Source organism: Crotalus tigris, unplaced genomic scaffold (genome assembly GCF_016545835.1).
Source record: "Crotalus tigris isolate CLP2741 ecotype Arizona unplaced genomic scaffold, ASM1654583v1 scf7180000017916.3911339, whole genome shotgun sequence".
Lineage (NCBI taxonomy): Eukaryota > Metazoa > Chordata > Lepidosauria > Squamata > Viperidae > Crotalus > Crotalus tigris.
The window spans coordinates 2,721,491-2,748,749 of NW_024096718.1; the positions used below are offsets into that span (position 1 = coordinate 2,721,491).

Below are 27,259 nucleotides of genomic sequence, written 5' to 3' on the forward strand. Positions count from 1 at the left end.
GCGGCAGACAGGAGAGACGCAGCTTATCCCCTCACCTCCTCTTGCATCCACATCAGGGGAGCATCGACCTTCCCCTCTTACACAGGCTTGGTCTCCCGAGCAGACCCTGGACCAGGGTCCCTTGCTGGGATATGAACGGGACCATCTGTCCCTCTTTGACCGAGAATTGAGATTACAGGTCCAAGATTCAATTCCAGCTGCTGAGCCAGGACCTTCATCAGTGTCTTGTGGGTCTCAGGGGGAGATTACTACAGTCATCCCTCCCCAAATTCCTTCAGCATCTTTCACGTCGATGGCGGCGGGTCTTCGGGGCCATCCTTCATTTACTGTCCAGCTCCAAGCCATGATCTCACATGCAGTGGTTCAGGCAATGGCAGCTTCTGGGAGGGCCATTCCGGTCCAAGGACCGTCAATCCCCCTTACGCCCATGGAAACTAGGCATCCCAGGGAGTATGTGATTTCAGATCATGGTTCTCCACCTCAATCTGAAGGGAGCGAGATATCAGATTTTTCTGCTCAGATTCCGGAAGAAGGCATGTGGTCAAACGGGGAAGACATTCAGGCGGAGGCCACTCCTATGGTAGGGGTGTTTAATCCAAATTCCTTCTATCCTCTTTTACAAAAGGCCTATGTCACCGGAAAAATTGAACCCGTGAAACCACAGACAACCGATCAGGACTCTGGACAGAGTTCTGACCCACTGTTTCTGGAACCGGTCATGAAGAACCTACAGATACCTTGCCCCCCTATGTTTCTCAAATCCATTCAGGATCAGTGGGGATCTCCTGGAAGTTTCTCTGCTCTTGAGGGATTAGATCGTAAGCTCTTAGATACGGTCCCTTCCCTCAACGATGTCCTCGAAGTTCCGAGTGTAGACGAGGCTCTCGCCCCCATACTGTCAGACACCAAAATCCCAGGAGATATGTCGGAGGCCCTTAAGGCTGAGGACAAGAAGTCTGAGATTTCCCTCAAAAGGACCCATCAGGCATCGGCTTGGGCTATAAAAGCCTCAACATCTAACTCTTTTTTCGCTAGAATTGCATTAATCTGGCTCAGGGAATTACAGGCCAGATTATCCCCAGACGAGGTAAGGGTTCACCAGGATGTCACTAAACTAAGGGCCGCACTGGAATACATGGCGGATGTGTCTCTGCAGTCGGCCAAATATTCGGCTCGGGCCATAGCTTCCAACGTGGCCGCACGCCGGTTATTCTGGCTAAAAAATTGGAAGGCCAATACCAGGCACAAATGGAGAGTAGCTGCGGCACCATATCATAAGGGTCGCCTTTTTGGAGAGGCTCTCACTCCTTACCTGACTGAAAACAAAGAAAAGTTGAAAGTACTAGCTCATGTTGTCAAAAAAACGGGCAGACGTTTTTCTCCATACAACCGGCGTCCGTCATTCAAGTCTGGCTCAGACCGAACTACATGGAGCGGGTATCGGCCCTTTCAAGCAGGGCCGGACCGCTCATCGGACCGGTCCGGCTACAGAGACAAGCCAAAGCCACAATTCCAGGCTAAGAGGCCCCTTCGCGGCAGAGGAGTCGTCCTTTCCGAAAGTCAAAGTGACTTGAGGCGGATTCCTCCCATTGGCGGAAGACTGGCACTATATTTCCACAAATGGGAAAGTACCACCACGGACAATTGGGTTCTAACCACTATCAGAGACGGACTGTCTCTGGAGTTCCTCACACTCCCACCTCGGCGCTTCATCTCCTGCCCCCTATCCAGAAATCCCGTGAAACAAAGTCTCATGGAGGAGGCCATTTGTCATCTGTTAAGCATAGAGGCAATAGAGCGGGTACCCCCAGATCAATGGGGACTAGGTTTCTACTCCATCCTGTTCGTGGTACCAAAATCCTCAGGAGGATGGAGGGCGATCCTAGACCTCAAGGCTCTAAATCGGTACCTAATTTACCAAAAATTCAAGATGCAAACTCTTCATTCTATTCTGGGCAGTATTCGGCCGGGGGATTTTCTTACATCCATAGATCTGACAGAAGCTTACCTGCACGTTCCCATACATCCAAATCACAGGCGTTTCCTCAGATTCAGGTATTCCAACCATCACTATCAGTACAGGGCCCTGCCATTCGGCCTATCATCAGCTCCAAGGGTTTTCACCAAAATCCTGGCGGTTCTCGCCGCACAGCTCAGGTTGGTACCAGTCCGCGTTCAGTGCTACTTGGACGATATCCTAATCCAGTCATCCTCGGCACTGAACGCCCATTCAGACGTGGCACTGACGATCAAGACACTCCAGGATCATGGATTTATGATCAACTTCCCAAAGAGCCATCTGATCCCAACAAACTGTTTGCTCCACCTAGGCGCAATAATAGATACCAGCCAGTGCCGAGTTTTCCTGTCTCAGGAGCGTAAGCTCAGCATACATACGATGGTCACCAGGGTGCGCAAGGAGAAACGTGTAACCCTGCTCCTGCTGTCACAGTTGTTAGGGAAACTGATCTCATGTATTGCCATAGTGCCTTGGGCCAGGCTTCACACGAGACAACTACAGTGGTTTCTACTCCCTTACCAGAAACGGGGTGTAGCATGTTTTCCACAGAGGGTGCGAGTCCCACCACAGACACTCACGTCCCTCATCTGGTGGTTGTCCCCAGCACTGTCCAAAGGATCCCTGTTCAGAGAACCGACTCGGGTAACCTTGACCACAGACGCCAGTCTGTTTGGATGGGAGGCACATCTGCAATCTCAATTCGCCCAGGGACGATGGTCTCAACGGGATCTCAAGAAAAATATCAATTGGTTAGAGCTCAGAGCCATACACCTAGCACTTCGCCATTTCCACAAGAAGTTGGCAGGCCGCCACGTGCTGGTTCTGACAGACAACGTGGCGGCAAAGGCCTATGTCAACAGGCAGGGCGGCACTCGATCACGGATTCTAATGTCCGAGGCCCAGTGTCTGGGGTCATGGGCGGAACAGAATCTGTTGTCCCTAAAGGCAGAACACATTTCAGGGGTGGAAAACGACCAGGCAGATTTTCTGAGTCGATCTACGATAGATCATTCAGAGTGGCGTCTACATCCCCATCTCTTTCGGGAGATAACTCACCGTTTCGGTCGGCCCAAAGTCGACCTGTTTGCATCCCCGAAGAACACCCAGATTCCCCGGTTTCTATCTCGGTACCCATCCCAGGGTTCGGAAGGAGCAGATGCCCTCCGCAACCCTTGGCCGGCGGGCCTTCTATATGCATTTCCACCCCTTCCCTTGATCCCGGCTGTCATCAGGAAGCTGTTACAGGAACAGGCGGAGCTAATCCTTGTGGCCCCGTATTGGCCGAGGCGTCCATGGTTCGCGGATCTCGTGAACCTCGCCATAGCCCCCCCTTGGCAAATCCCTCCAGAGAGGATAATTCTAACACAGGGGGCCATATGCCATCCGAACCCACAGTGGCTACAACTAGCCGTCTGGCATCTGAGCGCCAGTTCCTGATGTGCGGATCTTACTCTTCAAGGGTGATAGCTATGATCCAAGCTTCCAGACGGCCGGCGACGAACCGAATCTATGATGCCACTTGGAAGAACTTCTGTGACTGGTGTACCTGTAAGGGTTTGTCTATCTCTTCTGTCACTATTCCAGTGATTCTTGAATACCTCATGGATGGAGTGGATAAAGACTTAGCGCCCAACACCTTGCATAGACAGGTGACCACTCTTTCCACGGTGTTCACCTGTGCCGACGCCACTCCATTGTCCCATCATCCCAGGGTCCGATCCTTTATGAAAGGAGTCTCCAACACCAGACCTCCGGTAGTACACAGGTATCCATCTTGGGAACTACCTCGTGTTCTGCAGGCACTCACTAGGTCTCCCTTTGAACCTATAAGGTCTTGTCCTCTTCACATTTTGTCCCACAAGGTGGCTTTCCTAGTAGCCATCACGTCGGCGAGACGCGTGTCAGAGCTGGCTGCTCTTTCAGTTAGGGAAGACCTGTGTACCTTCTATCAGGACAGAGTGGTGCTGAGGTTAGATCCCTCATTCATTCCCAAGGTGAATACCCTGTTTCACCGGGCTCAGGACATTGTACTACCAAACTTTTGTCCCAATCCTTCTCACACACTAGAAAAGCAGTGGCATTACCTAAATGTATGTAGGGCATTACGTCATTACATTAAGAGGACAGCTTCCTTTCGCAAATCAGAGGCATTGTTTGTCTCTTTCCACTCAACTTCCAAGGGACGGAAGGTTTCCTCCTCTACTATAGCCAGGTGGATCAAGGCCTGTATCGCTCAATCTTACCAGGCTTCCCCTTTACCTGTCCCAAGCTGCCTGACAGCGCACTCTACTCATAGCGCTTCCACATCAGCGGCGTGGCAGACTCAGGCGTCCATAGAGGACATCTGTAAGGCGGCTACATGGTCGTCCCCTTCACCATTCATTCACCACTACAAACTCGACAAGTTTGCTTCCGCGGAGGCTGCGTTTGGCCGTCAGGTTTTACAACAAGTGGTCCATTTCAGCACCGACACTTAACCAACCTGCTTCCCACCCGTGGGATCATAGGGGCTTTGGTATGTCCCATGCGTGGAGTCTACATTCCTCTACATGCTGGAGAAGGGGCGTTGTCTTACCTGAACGCCTTTTTTCAGCATGAGGAATGTAGACTCCACCCCCTCCCTGATTATTACTAGCAGCTAGGTTAGTGTCAGCAGTTCGGAGCCATTTCGTCACACAATCATTCGCTTCGCCCTTTCGAAAACTGGGGCATGGTCAGACCCTGCAGAGGCGTGGCAACTTTGATTGTTTGGTCTGATTGGGCTAGAAGACTAAATCAACCCATGCGTGGAGTCTACATTCTTCATGCTGAGAAAAGGCGTTCAGGTAAGACAATGCCCCTTCTGCACCTAGGTTCCTTGTTAATGTTTCTATCCCTTCATCTGAAAATCTGGTTTGCATGATAATCTCTATTTGATGGTGGAGTTAATTGAGAGTTGTTTATCTTTCAATCAATAGTCTGTTCCTAATTTTTTGGATAAATAGGAGAATTGACAGAATTTTAGAAAGGCTGATTAAATGAGGGAAAACTGAAATGTTTTTCTTTCAGCTCTTTTCCTGCACAGGATGTGGAATGATTCCTGTCCCAACCAGATACCAATTGCTTAAAATTTAGTCTAGAAGTACTTTTGAAAATTATTTCCTTCATTCCTTTGTGGCATAATGCAATCTGACTAATGCTTGGAAGTGATTTTGAATCTGAATCTAAATACTGAAAATGCTGCTCAATTGATAGTTATTTTTGAAATTATCTCCTAGTGTTTTTAGGTTTCCAGCAATCCAGCAATTACTCTATTTTGTTTGCGGGAGATTGTATCCATCCAGGGAAGAAGCACTTTAGCTGATTTTATTTAACAAATAAAGCAAGGCAATTATACCTACTCAGCCAGATTGCTAAAGAAGAAAATTATGCTTATCCAAATATCAGACTATAATATCAGATAAAAATTTGATAGGGCACATTTTTATTAAGGAAGAAAGGATTCTCCAAAATAAGGAACAATGATACTCAACCCTAATTCATTCATTTATACACTTTTATTTTCACACTTTGGATAGCTCTCTCTCAAACTAAAAATAAGACAAAGTGGTTGAAATAACTGCCTCTTGGTTGCACAGGGAATCAGCTTCTGAATAGCTTTTCTATAAGCTTTGATATTTTATAAGAAGTCTTCTTCTTACTGATTACATACCTAAAAGGATGCTAAGTTCTCTTATTACTGATTGCCTGAATAGTCTGAGCCCATTATTTGAATACAATTTTCTCCTGTTGCATGTATGTTAATTTTCTCAACATTTTGGGATAATTCTTTGTGTATTTTCCTCCAACTAGATATGGTAACATTGGCAAAGGATCCCACATTGCCAAAAAGTTTGCATCTTTGGATCTGCTGCTTTAGTGTCTTTTCAGATAGGTTTGTTCCCATAGTTGTTGGCACAAGCAATTTTTTAAACTGCGTATATAGAATATTTAATGTAGCTAAACTACAATATGTGCATGTACATCCATATTTTGTTCAGAAAGTATCTGAGGAGCCTACACACCATTGCTACATACACACTTAGAATGCAAACCATTTTTTTTTCTGTGTGATGCAAAGGCAAGTAGTTCTGCTGATTAATTAATGTCTTCATCCCATCTCTCTCCTGTTGACACTATACAACAAAGAACTCCAGTCATTGAATTGCATTTCACAAATGCATATAGAGAAATGCAGAAGCCTCTATACCTGCAGTTACAAAGGGAAAAAGGCAGAAATAATGGATGAGGGGAGGGAGAAACTCAATCAGCTATGCATAATTCTTTGCCCTGTCCAGAAAATGAATGGGTGAATGAAATCAGGATGGGTACTGCAATGCTAAACATGACATTCAGAGCCTGGTGTTAAAGAATGCAGAAACTACTGGTTAAAATAATCACCAAAAGTGAAGAGAGAATTCATTTTAAGGGAAAGGCAGGAAATGACCATTTCAGTGATTTATGGGCTTTGTCAGATTGGTTGACATAAAGTGAATAGGTGGAGCTTCCTGAAGAGATTTTTCAGTTAAATTCCATGACACTCTTTATCCTCTAAAAATTGACATCCTCTAAAAATGCCCAAATCTATAGCACGGATTAGGCTGTTTGGAAACCAACACCATAAAACCTATTGTTGAAATATGTAAAATTAAGTAGGTAAGAATAACTTAATATTGATTCAAATTACTTCATAAACATGGAATATGACATACAGAAAGAATATATGGCTATTATGATTCACATTAAAACTTTTCTCAGTGAAAAGGGTATTGAAGGTTGATGGTCGTGGTCAAGCCTGTGAGTGTGTTGAACCTGGAAAACTATTTGAGCAATTATTAGTCAAGTATTCTTTATGATTATCACAGAAAGGACATTTATTTACAGGACATACATTATAAACCTAGAACAGGAGTAGGCAACCTCAGCTCTTTTATGACTGGTGGACTTTAACTCCCAGAATTCCTGAGCCAGCCATGCTGAGGGGAAAGGGAGAGGTTTCCAAGCTGAGCCATGCTAGCCCAGGAATTCTGGGAGTTGAAGTCCATGAGTCATAAAAGAGCCAAGGTTGCCTACCTCTGACCTAGAACTAGCCAGCTACCTCTTATCAGACAGAGAGTCCCAAAGCAAACATTCTCTGTGTGTTTGTGTCTGTGTCTGCATGCTTTGAAGAAAGGCAGAAAGGATGGCTTCAGAGAAAAGCAATCTCTTACATAAAAAGCTGGCAGAGATACAGACAAAGAGAGTAAATCCATAGTTCTATATCATCACTCTACTGTCTTCCTGTGTTCAGGAGGTACTAATGAATCAGTGCCATTGAATTAGATTGTGCAGTCTTCTTTCCTTCACTCTTTTCCTATGTCTAAAATGCACAATGTGCATTAATAACTTAATTATATTACATGAATTTTTTTCCACTAAAATCTCTCTTTAATTCTATTCCCACTTATTTTAGAATATGAATTCCTGAATTCATGTAGAAGGTTGCCTTTCAGCCATGACATACTATGCAAATTAACCCATAATTAAGGTCAGGTATTTGGGTTTATGGGACAGGAAGGGAGGCTTTGAATAAAAATAGACATCAGGACTGAATAGATAGGATAACCATAATTTTGCAAACTAGTTAACAATCTAATAGTTCTATTCTAATCTAAGTATAATTTCCTGCTGTTGTCCAAGAAATAGTGATAAATGTCAATTATCCATTAGAGCAGTGGTTCTCAACCTGTGGGTCGGGGCCTCATTTGGGGTCGAATGACTATTTTACGGGGGTCGCCAAATAACACAGTCTGCCATTTTTCCCCCTTTTCCTTAGCTGTGCTACTCCCTTTTATTCTATTGGCTTTTGAAAGCCAATAGAATAGACTCTCTTGAATAGAGTCTAATTCTATTGGCTTTCAAAAGCCAATAGGAATTGTCCAGGCTGTCTCTGCCCTGCTGAGCCCACCAAAAGTCCCATTCTGCAAACAGTGCTGCACCAGTTGGGTAGTCCTCGACTTACGACCGGTTGAGTAGTCCTCGACTGACGACCGGTTGGGGTCGCGGCATTAAAAAGGTTGAGAACCACTGCATTAGAGTCAGTAAAGAAATGAATGTATTTATTGGCTACATCTGAGCAACTACTTGCTGCAACTTGTAAAACCAGATTATCCTCCAAGATTTGCCCTTTCCTTGAAGGATGGAGGCCTTAAAGATCTGGCTTTAAATCATATTGTCTAATATTGTCTACTGACAAGATATCACAGTGTGGGGGTGTCTTAATTTTTTTTTTTCTAGGTCAGTGAGATTCAGTCTCAATCCACCTTGTAAAACATTATTGGGAGCTTTAATACATTAATATAATCCTTACTTCTTACATGAAATAGCCTTTGGAAGCATTATTTGTTATAATTCTATTTTTATAATTAAACTGTGCAAATAACAGATTTTTTTTGTTTCTTTCCATACTTCTTTCTTTCTTTATATTATTTTACTGTACTGTTATCTAATGAACATATCTTTGGATCAGCTGAGAGGAATCAATTTGTTTCTCAACACCAATTTTCTTTATTAATCTCTTGAACTAGAAAAGCCATAAATTCAAAGATATAATTAGTTCTTGCTACATTTTTTGTTTCAGAGGAAATAACCCTTTTGCCATGACTGACTGATAAAACAATGTCAAAGCCAAAGAAAATATCAATATTTCAATTGTGCTTTGTTGTAAAACAATATGTATTTATGCTTTTTTATTAGGAAATCCAAAGACACTTTTAGAGAGGTAAGATTGTGTACAGTGTAAGGAAGAATTGGCTGGATTTACTTCATGTTCTCTCCCTCCTTTCTCCCACATAGTTGCTCCATTGTAAACATTTTGAACTGTTTTTAAATAACTGCCAAGAAATTGATTCAGGAATTGGTTTGGGGTGTAAATATAACATTCTGTTTTGACTCAACAGTAAAATACAATATATTTTGCATTAGCATTTAGTTATAAACTCTGGTGTCATATCTACAAAGTAGGAAAAGTAAAAAAAAAATACCTCACTTGACATCACCACAGCTGGTTTATTATGTTTTAAACTAGTTTCAGTAATGCCCATTTAACAAAAAACGATATCTCCCTTGTGGATAAGTGGATGTAGGGGAGCTTTTAGATCTATGTCCATTGATTGAGATCAGCATATCCTTAAAGATCTAGAATCACCTTTTTAAGAGAGAAATAAAAACTATTTCTTCTAGCAAGGCCTTTACTATCAGCGTTACCATTGAACTAGTGTTCATCTCAGGGAAGAAAAATAATTGAGTCCACAAAGAAGGGTGCAGGCAGAATTGCTCCCTCGCTTCAAGTATATTGGAGCATATAGAATTTCAGTCTGATGGAATGATTGTTAGTCCAATAATATACCAAATGCCTAATGCTCAGTCTTCTGTTTGAAGGTGTCCTTCTGAAGTTTACTTTAAAACTACAGAGTCATAAGAAGGAAAGAGACATGGTCTTGAGGTTGCTCATCAACAATTAACATATAGGTAGCAGACACATAGTTTATCTAACCAATCTCTTTTATTTTGCTATTTTAAATTTAGTCATTTCTTAATTGGCATATTGATTCTCCCTTATCACTTTAATAATACTTAAATAGCCATATTTACAAATCACAGTGTTTCCAAGTTGTTCTCCAGCTTTTAGGTGTAAACCATAATATTTGGCAGCCTCTTCCAATTTGCTACCTTCCACTTGTATATTAATATTTCAGTGGTTTGCATAATGTTATGCCAGGTGACTTCATGGCATTTTAAATAAAGTTTATTACTTCATGCTTTCAACTCTCAAAAGCATTGCCATGTGATTAATGTGAAGGGGAAACTCATCCAGAAAAGGAACCATCAGATCCCCATCAGATCCTGAATGGGACATGATAAATACATTGCTTTATATATGGTGGTGTTAATAAATATTTGTAGCAAGTATCCTTTTGCTTTAAGTAAAATTTACAATAAGTACAATTTGTTACAATAAGTAACAAATATATAGAGTAATTTCAAATTGGGAAAACTGGCTAGGGAGACCTGTTCAATAAAGCAATGCCTTAAAGCAAATTTTTAGTGAGAAAAGATACTAGACTTTACCTTCCCATTTTTCAAATGGGGAACTCCTATATATTATCAAGTCTGATTCTGCAAGCAGTCAATGGATGTGAAAATCTGTGATCCAACTATGGCAATTTATAAGATAACCTGTTTAAGGTCACTGACAAGAATAAATTATTGCATTTTTCTTCAGTATTGTCAGCTTATTCAATATTACTTTAAATAAAGCCAAAGGTCAATCTGGCTCAAAAACTCAGAGAAAGATTTAGCTTCACCAGGGCACAGGAATGCTTTTGAACTGGAAATGTCTTTATGAATCCTGCCATCATGAAGACTGATATTTATGCTACAAACAGAGCAAAACATCTTTAGTGATACATTCTGGGTTAATAAAATTTCAGTCCATACTTAGTGCTGATAAGACAAAATATTTCAAACCAGTTTTTCTGCCTAATACATACCAAGATTTGAAAAATAAAGCAATCAAATTTCTGAAATAAGAAGAGGAAGATGACTCCCCTTACTATATTTTCATCCGATTAACAATAACTTTCCAAAACTAAGTAATCCTATTTTGACTTTTTCCAGTTAGTACAAGTCAAATTATATTTTGTTAATGGCTATTTAGTTGGGTCTTTCATCTACCGTCTTCTAACAATTGGTTCTGCAAATTTGGAACAATATTTGGAAGAGGTCTTGAGAAACATATAGATACATTTTAAGTTTAATATTTTTAAAACAGGTTAATTTTTCATTCTTCCCCAAGCCACATGAGTGCACAAACATTTAACTTAGATATGTTGTTCAATTTTTTTGAAGTGTTTTGTATATACTTTTTTCTATACCAATTTTCTTTTTCTTATTTGTGGTGCAAACACCAACATAAAGAAATTCCAAAGAGACCCTTTACATAGTAAGATGTTTCTCTGTATTCAGTGGCATTTATTCTCCAATAAATATGCTTAATTTCTTATGCAAGTATTACCTATCAAGTTTCAATTTATCAGGTACAGTAGGTTCACATAAAGAGTTAATTACAAATATATATTATATTTGTTATCATACAGACGGGGATCCAACGTTTCGCTCACATTAGATATGAGCAGCTTAGGATGTGCTGAACCTTTAATAGCTGTGCCAACCCCAAGGGAAAAAGTAGCAATGGAGTATCTACAGTCAGCTAGCAGAATGTTGACCAAAGAGCAATTAAAAGATGTAGTTGAAAGTTCTCATTTACTTCAGACAGAATTCATGGTAAGTCTGTAATACTGCTTTGTTGTTTTAAAATTAAAAAGTTGTTGTAACTTTCTGTGATCTCCAGAATGATATACCTCTGGCATTTGTACTGTACCACCTAATCCCTTGCTTGAGCAAGGGCAATGGCAGGGTTGTAAACTGGAGATGCCCAACCAATCTTCTAAAGCTGCACTGCTGTCAACTCTACAAATGAGTATGGCTGCAGCCATTTTCCCTACTCATTTTTGGTTGTCACATAGAACGGAGGGAGGGGGGTTGCCCAGGTGCTTCGCTAATCTAAATAATATTTTGTCCCATGGGAAACAAGGTCATCGGCTGCTCCCGAGACTGCAGACTGGGCATTGCATAAAAAGCCCGCCAAGAAGATGTATTGGGGAACGTAGTTGCTTGCATAGTTTTAGGGGTTTGTATTGGGGTATTGTTACGTGTGTCTCCAGACTTGGTTTCACTTTTGACGTGCCAATACTTTGTAACTAATAAACATGTTCTTTGAGGAATTTGCAAGCCTCGGAGTTCTGCTTTATTTGTTTCTATCTGTCAAAACCATGACATTCTTTAGTACACATATAAAAAAGTAAAAGATTTAAGGATTTGGAACAAAGATGTCCTGGCATTATTTCATGATTTCACTAAAACACAATAGAGTAAATAGCTGTAAATATTCCTTGTTATAAAACAGGATTTTCCATATAGACCTTCAATTCTCTAGAGCAGTGATGGCGAACCTTTAGAGACCGAGTGCCCAAACTGCAACCCAAAACCCACTTATGCATCGTCGGGTGCCGGGTGGGTGTGACCCATTGGGTGGGCATGACTGTGGTGGTAACAGCAGACTGGGTGGGACTAAAAAGTTCAATCAATCAATTCCAACTTTGCAAGATCTTTTTTTTTCCTGCGAGAAGTTGAAATTGACTGATTGATTGAACCTTTTTTTTGTACATGGTGGCAGGGGCCTAAAGCGAAAAGGTTTTATAAAACCCAGCTGAAGGCCTAGGACTGGGGCGACAGCATGCGTGCCCACAGAGAGGGCTCTGACTCCCGCCTCTGGCACCCGTGCCATAGGTTCGCCATCACTGCTCTAGAGGTTTACATAGCATTGCTAGGTCTCCTGATACAACAAGCAAAGATAAGAGAATTCCAGAATGTCTTAAGTACAAATAGTTTTGAATAAGGCTGAGCAAGTACTCATTGGTTTATCTGATTTGAGATCATACCAAAATAAAACAAATGTAGTGATCAAACATAAGTCAAACTATGAATCAGGCTTTCCAATGGAAATTGACCAGGATGATACTTTTATTCTGGATTTTTGTAGAGGTAGCTTTGAAGGTGAACAATGACCAGTAAAAGTGACCACCATATGTACGTATGTGGTTTTATATGTATTATTTATTCTGTTTAACTTTGCAGGCTCCCTAGAGTCTTTTGATGACTATAAATCTAAATTAATAAATTAATAAATCCCATATTCTTATTGCTTTTTAACTTAAAATCCCTAAACAGATTATTTCTAAAAAAAAAAAACCCCACAAAAACAATGCTGTGCCTTTGTGATAAACCTTTCTTATTAACACTGATACTAAGAATTGCTTATAATGAAAATTATGTTTTATTTCTTTCTCTTTAGGAAATCCCCATGAATTTTGTCAATCCTAAAGAAATAGACATCCCTAGTCATGGAACCAAAAATCGTTACAAAACCATTCTTCCAAGTAAGTTAGTTTAAAGTGATACTTTTATCAGTTAATTCTCCTTTTTCCTATTATCAGCTTTTTAATTCTTAATTTAAATTAAAGCAACCTGAGATGATTGCAAATTAGTTTGCAATAATATATTTTTTAATATGCATTGTTGTTACTGTTGCTATCACAACTCCAACTGATGAACTGCATTTAACTTCTTAAGCCCAACTTGTATAGATGTGCTGACTTGCATGGAAAACAAAATAAGCATTTATCCAACCATAAACTTCATGAATGTACATTACTGTTGGAAACGTCTGTTAATGTAATTGGTTCATATCAATAAAGCTTAAGTATTTTCAATTTTTCTACTCTCCTCTGTCAAAGTATGTTTCTGCAACAATTTGATTTTGCTAAAACATATACTAAAGAGCCATAAGATTAATTTTGATTAAGTAGCAATGGGGAAAAGGGAAAAATAGAATAAACCAGAAAGCAAAATACAATTCACTCCAGTAAAGAGACATAGTTGTACTAAGCAGTCATGATTAGAAATGTTTTCCACATCAAAGTGTGTATCCTTGGTTTGCAGTCATGCCCACTGCTAGGAAAGTTAGTATAGTAATTAATCTAGCAGGAGATGGGCCCAGCTTTCCCTTCTCTTTAGTTGATATATTTTAAGCAACAGTGGTAAAGTTGAAACTCAGGTTTCTACAGCCCAGAGAGATTTAAAAAATAATATTTTATATGTCAGAAAAATAAGATTAATTGAATATTTTTAATACGGTGAAGTGTATTCCTATTCAGAATGAATTACCACTGAGTATGTTCATATAAGTACATGGATACTCTTTAAATTGGATGGGATTTGTTCGCTCTCAGCTTTGATAGTCAGTTCTGGTGCAAGTAGAAATTCAACAGCAGTGCCTCCAAAAGCAAGTAATGGCCTTTCTGAAGGAATGGAGGGAGGCAAAATTTATCCCTCCCACTGTCACAATAAGACAGGTACACACAAATCTCTGACAACTTTATCTGACATAATAGGAGACTAGGAATTACATTTCTGTGATAAAACTAGGTTTTAATATCTGGATACCTATTTCAGATTTTTTCAGAAGGATATAACGTACTTTCTCCCTTCTTACTTCCAAATCTTCAAAAATATTGAAAAAATTGGGGTATCTATCCTTGCGTATAGATGACATTCATATGGGAAATAGGTTCTCCTCCCCTTTTTCTTTGCATAAAACCCAAAAGCAGACAGAAGATAGTATGAATCCTTCATGTATCTGTTTCACAGCTTTTCTGGAATGTTTGAAAAAATTTGTAACACTCCCTCATATCTATAGCTGTCAATATCATTGCATAAATCATCAAGCTTCTTAAAAGAATCCTTATGCTTTTATGACATTTCCCTTTACTATTTTAGGTTTTCATTTCCATTTCCACCTGTGTTGTCTTTACAGATCCTGTAAGCAGGGTATATTTGAAACCAAGGAACCCAGGGGATGCTTTGAGCACCTACATAAATGCTAACTACATCAGAGTAAGTACACTGATGTGCAGTGTGCTGACTTGCCGACATATATTTCATCTTCATGCTTCCTATTCAGTTCTTCTCTTATCAGAACACCTAACTTAGTACTCTGCCACCAACTTCCACTGTCTTTTACTATTGACAGTAGACAGTAGACTGTGTATGTACTGTATAAAAATGATCAGTCATTCCAAAAATATTGTTCCAAAGTGTATTGGCCTTTTAACTGAAGCATTGTACAAGGTATGTTAATTCTCTTCTTGTTTCTTCTCTGCCCATTATAATCACAAATTTTAATTTGACTATTCCATCTCTGTCTAAATTAGGGTTATGCTGGCAAGGAGAATGCTTTCATTGCAACTCAGGGTCCCATGATTAATACCGTGAATGATTTCTGGCTGATGGTATGGCAAGAAGACAGTCCTGTTATTGTTATGATCACAAAGCTGAAGGAGAAAAATGAGGTAAGACTTCTTAGCTTAATCAGTCATGGACACTTTGTCTAGTTCCCCCCCCCCAAAAAAAAACAACCCACCCAATACAACCAACACTACTGTCAAATATTCAAGTCCCTAAAAAATTTTTTTCATAGCACTCTATTAAAACACCTTAACTAATTTAGTGTGGATAACATTATCAATAACATTATTGCTTTCGCTGTGTCCCTGCACAACAGCTACAGTGCCCTTGCTGACCTTAATAGGGACATTAAGGAGACTGGTAAAGGTATTTGTGAAGATAACTCAAATAAGCAGGGGATTGTGGTCCGAGATGAACAACTAGATTTTGACAGGGAGAAGTGTGAATCAGGTATTGCACATCAGTCATGCAAGAATAGAAAGGCTCCCAAAAAGAGAAGCTACCTTCTGGTAGGTGATTCAATTATAAGGGATGTAAATTTAGGAAAGGACACAGAGGCTTTGAAAGAGGTCAGGTGTCTTCCAGGTGCTACTGCCAGTAGGGACAAGAAGCGTATTTCTAAAATAATCAAGAATGGCAGCAAGGACTGTGATGTGGAGGCTATTGTACATCTTGGCACTAATGATCTGTCCCAAAAAGATGTACTCTCTGTGCAGAATGATTTCCAGAGCTTGGGGAAGGAACTTAGCAGAATAGGCTGTAGGCTTACTTTCTCAGAGGTTTTACCAGTGTATAAGGAGCAAAACGGAAAAGGCCAGCGCATAGCACAATTCAATATGTGGCTAAAGGAGTGGTGTAAAGGGGAAGGCTTTGGATATATTAGTCACGATGTCAGTAGCTGGTCCAATCAAAAGATGTACAAAAGAGATGGTTTGCATCCATCAAAAAAAGGAACTGAGTTACTCGGCTATAAACTCACAGATTTTCTGGAGGGAAATTTAAACTAAACAGCGGGGACAGGGAGTTAATTGATACGGAACAACCCTGTCCCCGGCAATTTAAAAACTATAGGGCTATCAGTGCATGTAGCATAGATGTGTGTGTGGACAAGAATACCAACCTTGCTATCAAGCAAAATGAAGCCTCTAATAGCGAGTGCCACATAAAGTGCACTAACCAAATAGGTGGTAAGACAATAGGGGAACTCAGGCACCACACAGGTTATGTAGAAAGGAAACACAGGGCCACCCACAAAGGACTCAAATGTTTATACACCAATGCACAGAGTATGAACAGCAAACAGGGTGAACTAGAAATTCAGGTTAACGAGGGCAGATACGATATTGTTGCCATTACGGAAACATGGTGGGATGAAACTCACACATGGAACACACAGCTAGAGGGATTTAAATTATTTAAAAGAAACAGACCAAATAAAAGAGGGTGGAGTTGCTCTCTATATAAGAAATAACTACATCTCCACAGAAATAGAGTACAACAATGATAAAAACTCTCTTGAATGCATTTGGGTCAATATAAAAGGGGGGGGGAATGACATTGCCATAGGTGTATACTACAGACCACCCAACCAAACAGAGGAAATAGATGAACTTTTTGCTAGTCAGCTAACTAAGGTATGTAGGAAGCACACCACAATAGTAATGGGGGACTTTAACTACCCTGACATCAACTGGGAGACAAACTCCGCACCAAGTGGAAGATCAAACAGGTTCCTGGCAAACCTAGCAGACAACTTTGTCTCCCAAAAAGTAGAGAAGGGAACTAGGGGATTAGCCATTTTGATTTAATTTTCACTAACAGAGATGAAATGATAGACGGTGTTGAAGCCATAGGAACCCTGGGAAGAAGTGATTATGCAATATTAGAATTCCACATTATAGAAGCACAACCAATAGAACACAGTCAAACTAGAGTCTTGGACTTCAAGAGAGCTAATTTCAATAAACTTAGAGAGGGCTTGGGAAGGATTCCATGGATGAGAATCCTCAAGGGGAAAACAACTCAAGAAGCTTGGGAAATTTTGAAAAATGAGATAATAAAAGCACAGTCTAGCACAATACCAACAAAGAGGAAAAATAACAGCTCTCAAAAGAAACCAGCATGGCTGCATACAGAACTCTCTGACAAATTGAAAGATAAAAAGGACAAGTATAGAAAGTGGAAAGAGGGGAACATAACTAAGTCATAATATCAGCAAATAGCCCGAGCCTGCAAAGATGAAGTGAAGAAAGCCAAGGCTCAAAATGAACTGAGGCTTGCGACCAAAGTCAAAAATAACAAAAAAGCTTCTTTCAACATGTAAAAAACAAGAAAAAAGTGAAGGAAATGATTGGTCCATTAGTGGGTGGAAGTGGCAAGAAGGTGACAATCAACAGGGAGAAAGCAGAACTATTTAACTCATTTTTTGCATCTGTCTTTACACAAAGGGAAAAAACAGACCAACCTATCAAAAATAGTGCCATAAAAAACAAAACAGAAACACAAGTTAAGATAGGCAAGAACATGGTTAGGGAGCACCTGTCCAGCCTAGATGAGTTCAAATCGCCAGGACCAGATGGATTACACCCCAGAGTTCTCAAGGAACTGGCAGATGTGATATCGGAGCCACTGAACTATATTTTTCAAAGATCCTGGAACACAGGGGAACTACCAGAGGACTGGAAAAGAACTGATGTAGTTCCCATCCTCAAAAAAGGAAAAAAAAATGGATCAGGAAATTACAGACCTATCAGCCTGACCTCAATACCTGGGAAGATCCTGGAAAAGATAATCAAACAACGAATCAACGAACACCTAGAGGCAAACAAAGTCATTACTAAAAGCCAACACGGGTTTGTCAAAAATAGATCATGCCAGACAAATCTTATTGCATTCTTTGACCAAGTGACAAATTAGTGGATCAGAGGAATGCTGTGGACATAATTTACTTGGACTTCAGTAAGGCATTTGATAAAGTAGATCACACCCTACTACTTGACAAGATAGAAAAATGTGGGGTAGACAGAACCACCACCAGATGGATCCGTAGCTGGCTGACCGGCCGTACTCAGCGAGTGGTCCTCAATGGAACTGCATCTATATGGAGGGAAGTGTGTAGTGGGGTGCCCCAGGGCTCTGTTCTGGACCCAGTACTCTTCAACATCTTCATCAACGATTTGGATGAAGGGATAGATGGGGAACTCATCAAATTTGCAGATGACACCAAGCTGGCAGGAATAGCCAACACTCCAGAAGACAGGCTTCAGATACAGAAGGATCTGGACAGACTTGAACACTGGGCACTAACTAACAAAATGAAATTCAATGGTGAAAAAAGCAAGGTTCTACATTTAGGCAAGAAAAACCAAATGCACAAGTACATCATAGGTGGCACCATGCTCAATAGTAGTAACTGTGAGAGGGACCTCGGAGTCCTAGTAGACAATCACTTAAATATGAGCCAGCAGTGTGCTGCAGCTGCCAAAAAGGCCAACACAGTGCTAGGCTGCATTAACAGAGGGATAGAATCAAGATCACGCGAAGTATTAATACCACTCTTCAATGCCTTGGTAAGGCCACACTTGGAATACTGCAGCCAGTTTTGGTCACCACGATGTAAAAAAGATGTTGAGACTCTAGAAAGAGTACAGAGAAGAGCAACAAAGATGATTAGGGGACTGGAGGCTAAAACATATAAGGAACGGTTGCGAGAATTGGGTATGTCTAGTTTAACGAAGAGAAGGACAAGGGGGGACATGATAGCAGTATTCCAATATCTCAGGGGCTGCCATAAAGAAGAGGGAATTAAGCTATTTTCCAAAGCACCTGAAGGCAGGACAAGAAGCAACGGGTGGAAACTAATCAAGGAGAGAAGCAACCTAGAACTAAGGAGAAATTTCCTGACAGTGAGAACAATTAATCAGTGGAACAGCTTGCCTCCAGAAGCAGTAAATGCTCCAACACTGGAAGTTTTTAAGAAAAGACTGGACAGCCATTTGTTCGAAATGGTGTAGGGTTTCCTGCCCGAGCAGGGGGTTGGACTAGATGACCTCCAAAGTCCCTTCCAACTTTACTATTATTATTATTATTATTATTATACAATATGAGCAAAAACATTCTTTTTTAAAAAAAATACAAATTACTTTTCAGATTTGAAATGGCAACACAAGAAATAATTTTGTTCTGAGTCAATTTCAGAATAGAGCTGAAAGGGACTTTGGATGTCTTCTATGGAACCCCTTGCTCAAACAAACACTAATAGGGCTATCAGTGCATGTAACATAGATGTGCGTGCAGATAAGAATATCAACCTTGCTGTCAAGCAAAATCAAGCTTTTAATAGTGGGTGCCATATCAAATGCACTAATCAAACAGATGGCAAGGAAACAAGGGAACTCAGGCACATAACTCAGGTTATGTAGAAAGTAAACACAGGGTCAGTCATAAAGGACTTAAATGTTTATACACCAATGCAAAGAGTATGAGCAATAAACAGGGTGAATTAGAAATTCAGGTTAATGAGGGCAGATATGATATTGTTGCCATTATGGAAACTGGGTAGGATGAAACCCACAAATGGAACACACAACTAGAGGGTTTTAAATTATTTAAAAGGAACAGACCAAATAAAAGAGGAGGCGGAGTTGCTCTATATGTAAGAAATAACTACATCTCTAATAAATAGAGCACAACAATGATGAAAACTGTCTTGAATGCATTTGGGTCAATATAAAAGTGGGGGGGAATGACATTACCATAGGTGTATACTACAGGCCACCCAACCAAACAGAGGAAATAGATGAACTTTTTGCTAGTCAGGTAGGTATGTAGGAAGTACATCACAATAGTAATGGGGGACTTTAATTACTCTGACATCAACTGAAAGACAAACACTGCACCAAGTGGAAGATCAAACAAATTCCTGACAAACCTAGCAGACAACTGTATCTCCCAAAAAGTAGAGAAGGGAACTAGGGGATCAGCCATATTGGATTTAATTCTCACTAACAGAGATGAAATGATAGAAGGTGTTGAAGCCACAGGAACCTTAGGGGGGAGTGATCATGCAATATTGGAATTCAACATTATGCAAGCACAAGCAATAGAACATAGTCAAACTAGAGTCTTGGACTCTAAGATTGCTAATTTCAATAAACTTAGAGAGAGCTTGGGAAGGATTCCATGGATGAGAATCCTCAAGGGGAAACAACTCAAGAAGCTTGGGAAATTTTTAAAAGTGAGATTATAAAAAATCAGTCTAGCACAATACCAATGAAGAAGAAAAATAACAGCTCTCAAAAGAAACCAGCATGGCTGCATAAAGGACTCTCTGATAAATTGAAAGATAAAAAGGACAAGTATAAAAAGTGGAAAGAGGGGCACATAACTAAGTCAGAATATCAGCAAATAGCCCGAGCCTGCAAAGATGAAGTGAGGAAAGCTAAGGCTCAAAATGAACTAAGGCTTGTGACAAAAGTCAAAAATAGCAACAACAACAAAAGTTTCTTTCAACATGTAAAAAAACAAGGAAAAAGTTAAGGAAATGATTGGTCTATTAGTAGGAGAAAGTGGCAAGAAAATGACAAGCAATAGAGAGAAAGCAGAATTATTTAACTTGTTTTTTGCATCCGTCTTTAAACAAAGGGAAAAAACAGTCCAACCTATTAAAAACAGTACCATAAAAAACAAATTAGAAACACAAGTTAAGATAGGCAAGAAAATGATAAGTGAGCACCTGTCCACCCTAGATGAGTTCAAATCACCAAGACCAGATGGATTACGCCCCAAGGTTCTGAAGGAATTGGCAGATGTGATCTCAGAACCACTGAACTATAGTTTTCAAAGATTCTGGAGCACTGGGGAACTACCAGAGAACTGAAAAGAGCTGTAGTAGTTCCCATCTTCAAAAAAGGAAAAAAATGATCCAGGAAATTACAAACCTATCACCCTGACCTCAATATCTGGGAAGATTCTGGAAAACATAATCAAGCAATGAATTAGCGAACACCTAGAGGCAAACAAAATCATTACTAAAAGCCAACATGGGATTGTCAAAAGCAGATTACACCAGACAACTCTTATTGCATTCTTTGACCAGGTGACAAAATTAGTGGACCAGAGGAATGCTGTGGATATAGTTTACTTGGACTTCAGTAAGGCATTTGATAAAGTATACTACAACCTACTACTTGATAAGATAAAAAAAATGTGGGTTAGACAGCATCACCACCAGATGGCTTCGTAGCTGGCTGACTGGCTGTACTCAGCATGTGGTCCTCAATGGAACTGCATCTACATGGAGGCAAGTATGTACTGGGGTGTCCCAGGGCTTTTTTCTGGGCCCAGTGCTCTTCAACATATTCATCAATGATTTGGATGAGGGGATAGATGGGGAACTCATCAGATTTGCGGACAACACCAAGCTGGCAGGAATAGCCAACACTCCAGAAGATAGGCTTAAGATATAGAAGGATCTTGACAGACTTGAACATTGGGAACTAACTAACAAAATGAAATTCAATGGTGAAAAAAGTAAGGTTCTACATTTAGGCAAGAAAAACCAAATGTATAGGTATAGTATAGGGGGTACCTTGCTCAATAGTAGTAACTGTGAGAGGGATCTCAGAGTCCTAGTGGACAATCACTTAAATATGAGCCAGCAGTGTGCTGCAGCTGCCAAAAAAGCCAACACTGTGCTGGGCTGCATTAACAGAGGGATAGAATCAAGATTACGTGAAGTATTAATACCACTTTATAATGCCTTGGTAAGGCCACATTTGGAATACTGCATCCAGTTTTGGTCACCACGATGTAAAAAAGATGCTGAGACTCTAGAAAGAGTACAGAGAAGAGCAACAAAGATGATTAGGGGACTGGAGGCTAAAACATATAAGGAATGGTTGCTGGAATTGGGTATGTCTAGTTTAACGAGGAGAAGGATGAGGGGGGATATGATAGCAGTGTTCCAATATCTCAGGGGCTGCCACAAAGAAGAGGGAGTCAAGCTACCAAGGCGCCTGAAGGCAGGACAAGAAGCAACAGATGGAAACAGATCAAGGAGAGAAGCAACTTAGAACTAAGGAGAAACTTCCTGACAGTTAGAACAATTAACCAATGGAACAACCTGCCTCCAGAAGCAGTGAATGATCAAACACTGGAAGTTTTTAAGAAGAGACTGGACAGCCATTTGTCCGAAATGGTGTAGGGTTCCTACCTGAGCAGGGGGTTGGACTCGATGACCTTCAAGGTCCCTTCCAACTTTATTATTATTATTAAATGTTAATACCACTTTATAATGCCTTGGTAAGGCCACACTTGGAATACTGCATCCAGTTTTGGTCACCACGATGTAAAAAAGATGTTAAGACTCTAGAAAGAGAACAGAGAAGAGCAACAAAGATGATTAGGAGACTGGAGGGTAAAACATATAAGGAACGGTTGCTGGAATTGGGTATGTTTAGTTTAATGAAGAGAAGGACTAAGGGTGACATGATAGCAGTGTTCCAATATCTCAGGGACTGCCACAAAGAAGAGGGAGTCAAGCTATTCTCCAAAGCAGGGCTTTTCAACCTTTTCATCCATTGTACCCCTTTCAGGATATGGCAATATCCGAGTACCACCAGTCACCTAGCAAGGTGTCAAAAACTTGATGAAGAAAAAAAAAGGAAAAAAGTGATAAAGTACAGGTAGTCCTCAACTTACAACAGTTCACTTAGTGACTGTTTGAAGTTACAATGGCACTGAAAAAAGTGCCCCCCAAGGCACAGCCAAGCAAGACACCTGCCTGCCCACCCGGCAGCACTCTTCCTCCTGTCCAAGGTTTTCATTGTTGTGAGCATTTCTGTTGAGGATTGGCAGCAAGGGTGGGGTGGGGATGTTTGGTTTTTATTCCCCCCATCTGCTGGGTAGTTGTAGCAGGTTTTGGTCACTTCACATGACCCTGGGACACTGTGACCGTCAGTTGCCAAGCATCTGAATGTAAATCACAAGACCCTGGAGATGCTGCAACATTCCAGCTGATCGGCATTTCTTCTGGGCTCAGCAGAAGCGCAGGATCAGCGCCGAGCTCCAGCTGGAGCCTGGCACTGATCCTGGCGCTTCCACTGAGCCCTGACAGCCCTGCAGCTCCAGCCATCTCTTGCTCAGGCTTGTGAGGTGCTGCCACCAGTTCAGCTCATTCCCCTCCACCGCTACCACTTTTTTAGGATGGTCGCATACCACCTGCCAGGTGCCAATGTACCCTAGGTGTTACACATACCACTGGTTGAAAAGCCCTGCTCCAAAGCACCTGAAGGCAGGACAAGAAGCAATGGATGGAAATTAATTAAGAAGAAAAGCAACCTAGAACTAAGAAGAAATTTCCTGACAGTTAGAACAATTAATCAGTGGAACACCTTGCCTCCAGAAGTTGTGAATGCTCCAATACTGGAAGTTTTAAAGTAGAGACTGGACAACCATTTGTCTGAAATGGTATAGGGTTTCCTGCCTGAGCAAGGGGTTGAACTAGATGACCTCCAAGGTCCTTTTAAACTTTATTATTGTTGTTGTTGTTTCAGACAAGTGACTGTCCAGGCTCTTCTTAAAAATCTCCAATGATGAAGTATCCACAACTTTTGAAGGAAAAGCCATTCCTCTGGTTAATTGTTTTCACTGTCAAGAAATTTGCCATTATCTATGAAACTTATCTAGAAATGTCTCCTTATCTAAGAAACCTATCTAAGTTTCTCCTGTCATGCTATGAAAATCCCATTCATCAATAATTACTCAATGTATAATAACCAGTTCAGCCATTTTTGACCATAACATGCTGCATTATATTAAACCGAGTCATCCGTCTATAGATACAATATTCCTAGCTGTGATTGTGACCTCCCAGCATTACACAAAGTTCTTTAGCTCTTTCTGGATTTGTCAGGGATAGAACCTGATTAAATCTGTATTTAAATATGGAAGCTGTAATATTTTAAGGATTCTTTATTGCCTTAGAGTGACGTTTGCTGCATTCTTTGACTGAAATGATCTATTTATCAGAAATTAGTTGAGCTCTACTTTGAAATAATAGTTTAATTTGTTTATTGAAACAAATATTGGGTTCTAACAAGGAAAAGAATGTAGAAAGGTATCTATACAAAGAGTATCCTAACACATGTGTATCTCAAAACATATAAAAGAATAATTTCTAAAGAAATATGCAATATTGTAAGTAATGCATTATCAGCACTGATCAAAATACTTCTAAAAACCTATCCCATTATAATATGGTACACAGAATAAATATTTTCCCCAAAGGAAAAGCATTTAAAAAAAACCTTCTAACACTGCTTGAAAAGAATGATTTGAAAGAAATACAAAATTATTTTCAACATATCAGGAAGCCCTGTGTTTACCTGAATTGCTCCCACTCAATACAATATTGTTTCTCTGTATTGTTCTAGACTGACGGTGGCAATTTCCTCATAATAAAAAAGATTGAGACTTCTTAAGGAATTCCAAGGCTATATAGACATTTATGTTTATATGAGCTTCTTATATTTGATCAAATCATTATAAGAATAGTTCATATGGCAGAAACTGTTTCTTCTCTTACATGATTTCTTTTGAGAAAGAGGGCAGTAAATACTTACAAGAAGTACAGCATCCAAACGCTATGAAAGCATAGGTTAATATATATATATTCAATAGTCACTCTGTTTTAAATAAACACATTTTATCTGAATAAGTCATATTTTTTGACTTTGCAATGTGTTTATCAAACCAGAAGCAGATTTTATATAGCAGTAATATTGTGAAGAAACCTTTCACACATTTTTCCCTTAATCATCCTGCAAGAAAAATAGGAATATTTTTAATGACATTAGATTAGAATATGTCCTCTCTCCAAAGCATTTGGGGGGTGGGTATTTCTTCTGCAACCTGGTATAGCAAAGGAAGAAAATTAGCAGTCTCTGGAAAATAACCAGGTTTTCTTACTCTGTCCATCACAGACCCAGTATAAATTGGTTTGCCTCTCCCCTCGTCACAAATCTCAAGAGAGCATGTCCAAGTGACCTATCCAATCTTAATCATGCATTGGAAGTTGCTTAGAGGTAACCATATCTTAGAATGGGGATGAGAAAAATATCATTGATTATTCTCTTAACAATCCTCTACTTTCTCTTCCATTGCATTCCTACAGTCACCAACTGCAACAATCCATTTTGTTAGCTAGCCAGAACAACAAAGGGAATCAGGATGTGATATTATGATCCAAGCAAAAGCTAATTCTCATGGTGAGGAAAAGTTCTTATATCGTAACAGTTATGTTATAGCATGGTAGATGCATGTGTCATGTGCCCTATCTGTCCAGCTACTTATTCATTAGTTGCATTGTGTAGTTAGAATCCGGATCTAAGACAAAATGTTACAAAGCGCTGTGTTCTTCCCAGCCAGTATTCCATTGGATTATTCTGTTTCTTTATATAGTTTGAATTTCTGGGAATGCAGGGAATGACCACAATAATCTATAGTACATCAACTCTATTACCTGAAATAGTAAAATGATTTTTATATTTGTAGCCATAATAACTTTTCCCTCCATCAATGTATTTAATCCTCTCTTAAACCATGACATCAAAGAAGAGGACATGATCTTCAAGAAAAGATTTATTTACAACCAATAAATCAGAATAGATAATACAAAGAAATCAAGAGATAGATACATTGAAAGGATAGATAAAAAAAACCCTAAGAGCTATAGTTGCCAATGTCCTTCAGGCTAAAACATAGGCATAATATGTTTCTTATTTTGATTTGAATTGGAGCAAAATCATCACTCCAACAGAAATTTCTGTACTCTACAACATGACTAAAAGCCACAAATAGAAAATTGCTCAAACAAAGTCCAATTCTTCCTTGGGAAGAATTGAGTAGTGACAATAAAGCTTCTGAATGTTCTTCTCCCTATGCCTCAATGATAGCAACCCAAATTATCAGTGGCAGAAATGGTGTGTTGTTTGAGAATAGCAACATTCTTGTAGTAATCTGAGAGTTTAGGGTCACATTTATTACAGCAGGCTAGAATAAGATTCAGTTTACTGATAATTGAACTGCATCTCAATTTTCTTGACCAGTTTTGATCGATGAAGTTTGGCTCTTTTCCATTTTTCTCTAGGACTTGTGTTGCTTTGTCAAATTTCACAAGAACACATGATCTAACTTTTGCACATTCTACTCAATATACTATACATCTGCTGCTTTTCCTCTTAGCTTTACTAATGGATTCTTTACTGAAATCCTGCAGACAGATGGCTCTCAATGGGTTACTAAACTATCACTTCCAATAACTGTAATCAACATGGCTTACAGTAAGAACTACTAGGGGTTGGTTATAATATGTGGAATGTCACAACTTACCATGCAACTTACCATACTACAAACATTGTGTAAGGTTCTAAAATTCCACTCATTACACTCTTTCCTTTTCATCTCATGGCTTCTTTTTTGTTCTATCTAGCCCAATAATATCACAATATACTTCTAGCAGTTCGCAACTACATTATTTAATTAAGGTATTGGGTGTTGCTGGATAATTATAATTATAGACTTTATAGTTAACTTAAGGGATTTTATATTTAGAGTCTGGTAAAACATAGTTGGAAACTGTATAATTCAGCAATGAAATTCAAAAAGGGACATTTTCTGCACAGTCCATTGGCATATTTAGCCATGTTTTAATGAGGGTTTTGGCAATTTTAATGTGCCCAAGAGATTGCTAGTTTAATTTTGTGTTTGATTTATTCCAGGCAATTCATGTGTACCAAGATGCATTATAACTCTATGTTCAAACCAGTGAGGCTTTAATGAAAAGTTTAGACAGTATTTTAAGAAATAGCTAACATGTACATTAAAAGTCACATTGCAAATCAAATGTTTTTTGGAGTTAGCATTTCAGCCTGCCGGTTGTAGCAACACAAGATCAGAATAAAATGAAATTTAATGAAAAGAAAAAAATTACAAATCATCATGCTTTACATTACATAGTTTTATCTCTTGTGCCTAATCTAGTTCCAGTGTTGACTGTTTTAGTGAAGATGGCTTACATTTTTCTTTTATATAAAACAGCAATATAAAAATAAATTTAATGATAATTTCTGGAATTACAACTCCTGTTTCTGTTCAATTACATAGATTTTGTATCAGTATTAATTGTGGTTAATACTTTTTTGATCTCCACATCTGTTTATCAAACAATGTGACTAATGCCTAAACAATTGTAGAAAATATGAAAATTCATAAAATATACAGTACTGCAAACTGGTACATGTGAATCTGAATTCC

At 39.6% G+C, this 27,259-nt stretch overlaps 1 protein-coding gene across 2 annotated transcripts in view; it reads left to right on the plus strand.

Moving 5' to 3' along the window:
• PTPRR (protein tyrosine phosphatase receptor type R) overlaps positions 1 to 27,259 on the plus strand; it is a 109,091-nt gene that overhangs the window by 72,051 nt on the left and 9,781 nt on the right. For both annotated transcript variants that reach the window (XM_039344480.1, XM_039344481.1), the window contains 4 exons: positions 11,176 to 11,362; positions 12,993 to 13,077; positions 14,514 to 14,593; positions 14,911 to 15,048. In XM_039344480.1, the coding sequence (XP_039200414.1) occupies positions 11,176 to 11,362; positions 12,993 to 13,077; positions 14,514 to 14,593; positions 14,911 to 15,048 (490 nt within the window). The remainder of the gene's footprint in view (positions 1 to 11,175; positions 11,363 to 12,992; positions 13,078 to 14,513; positions 14,594 to 14,910; positions 15,049 to 27,259) is intronic.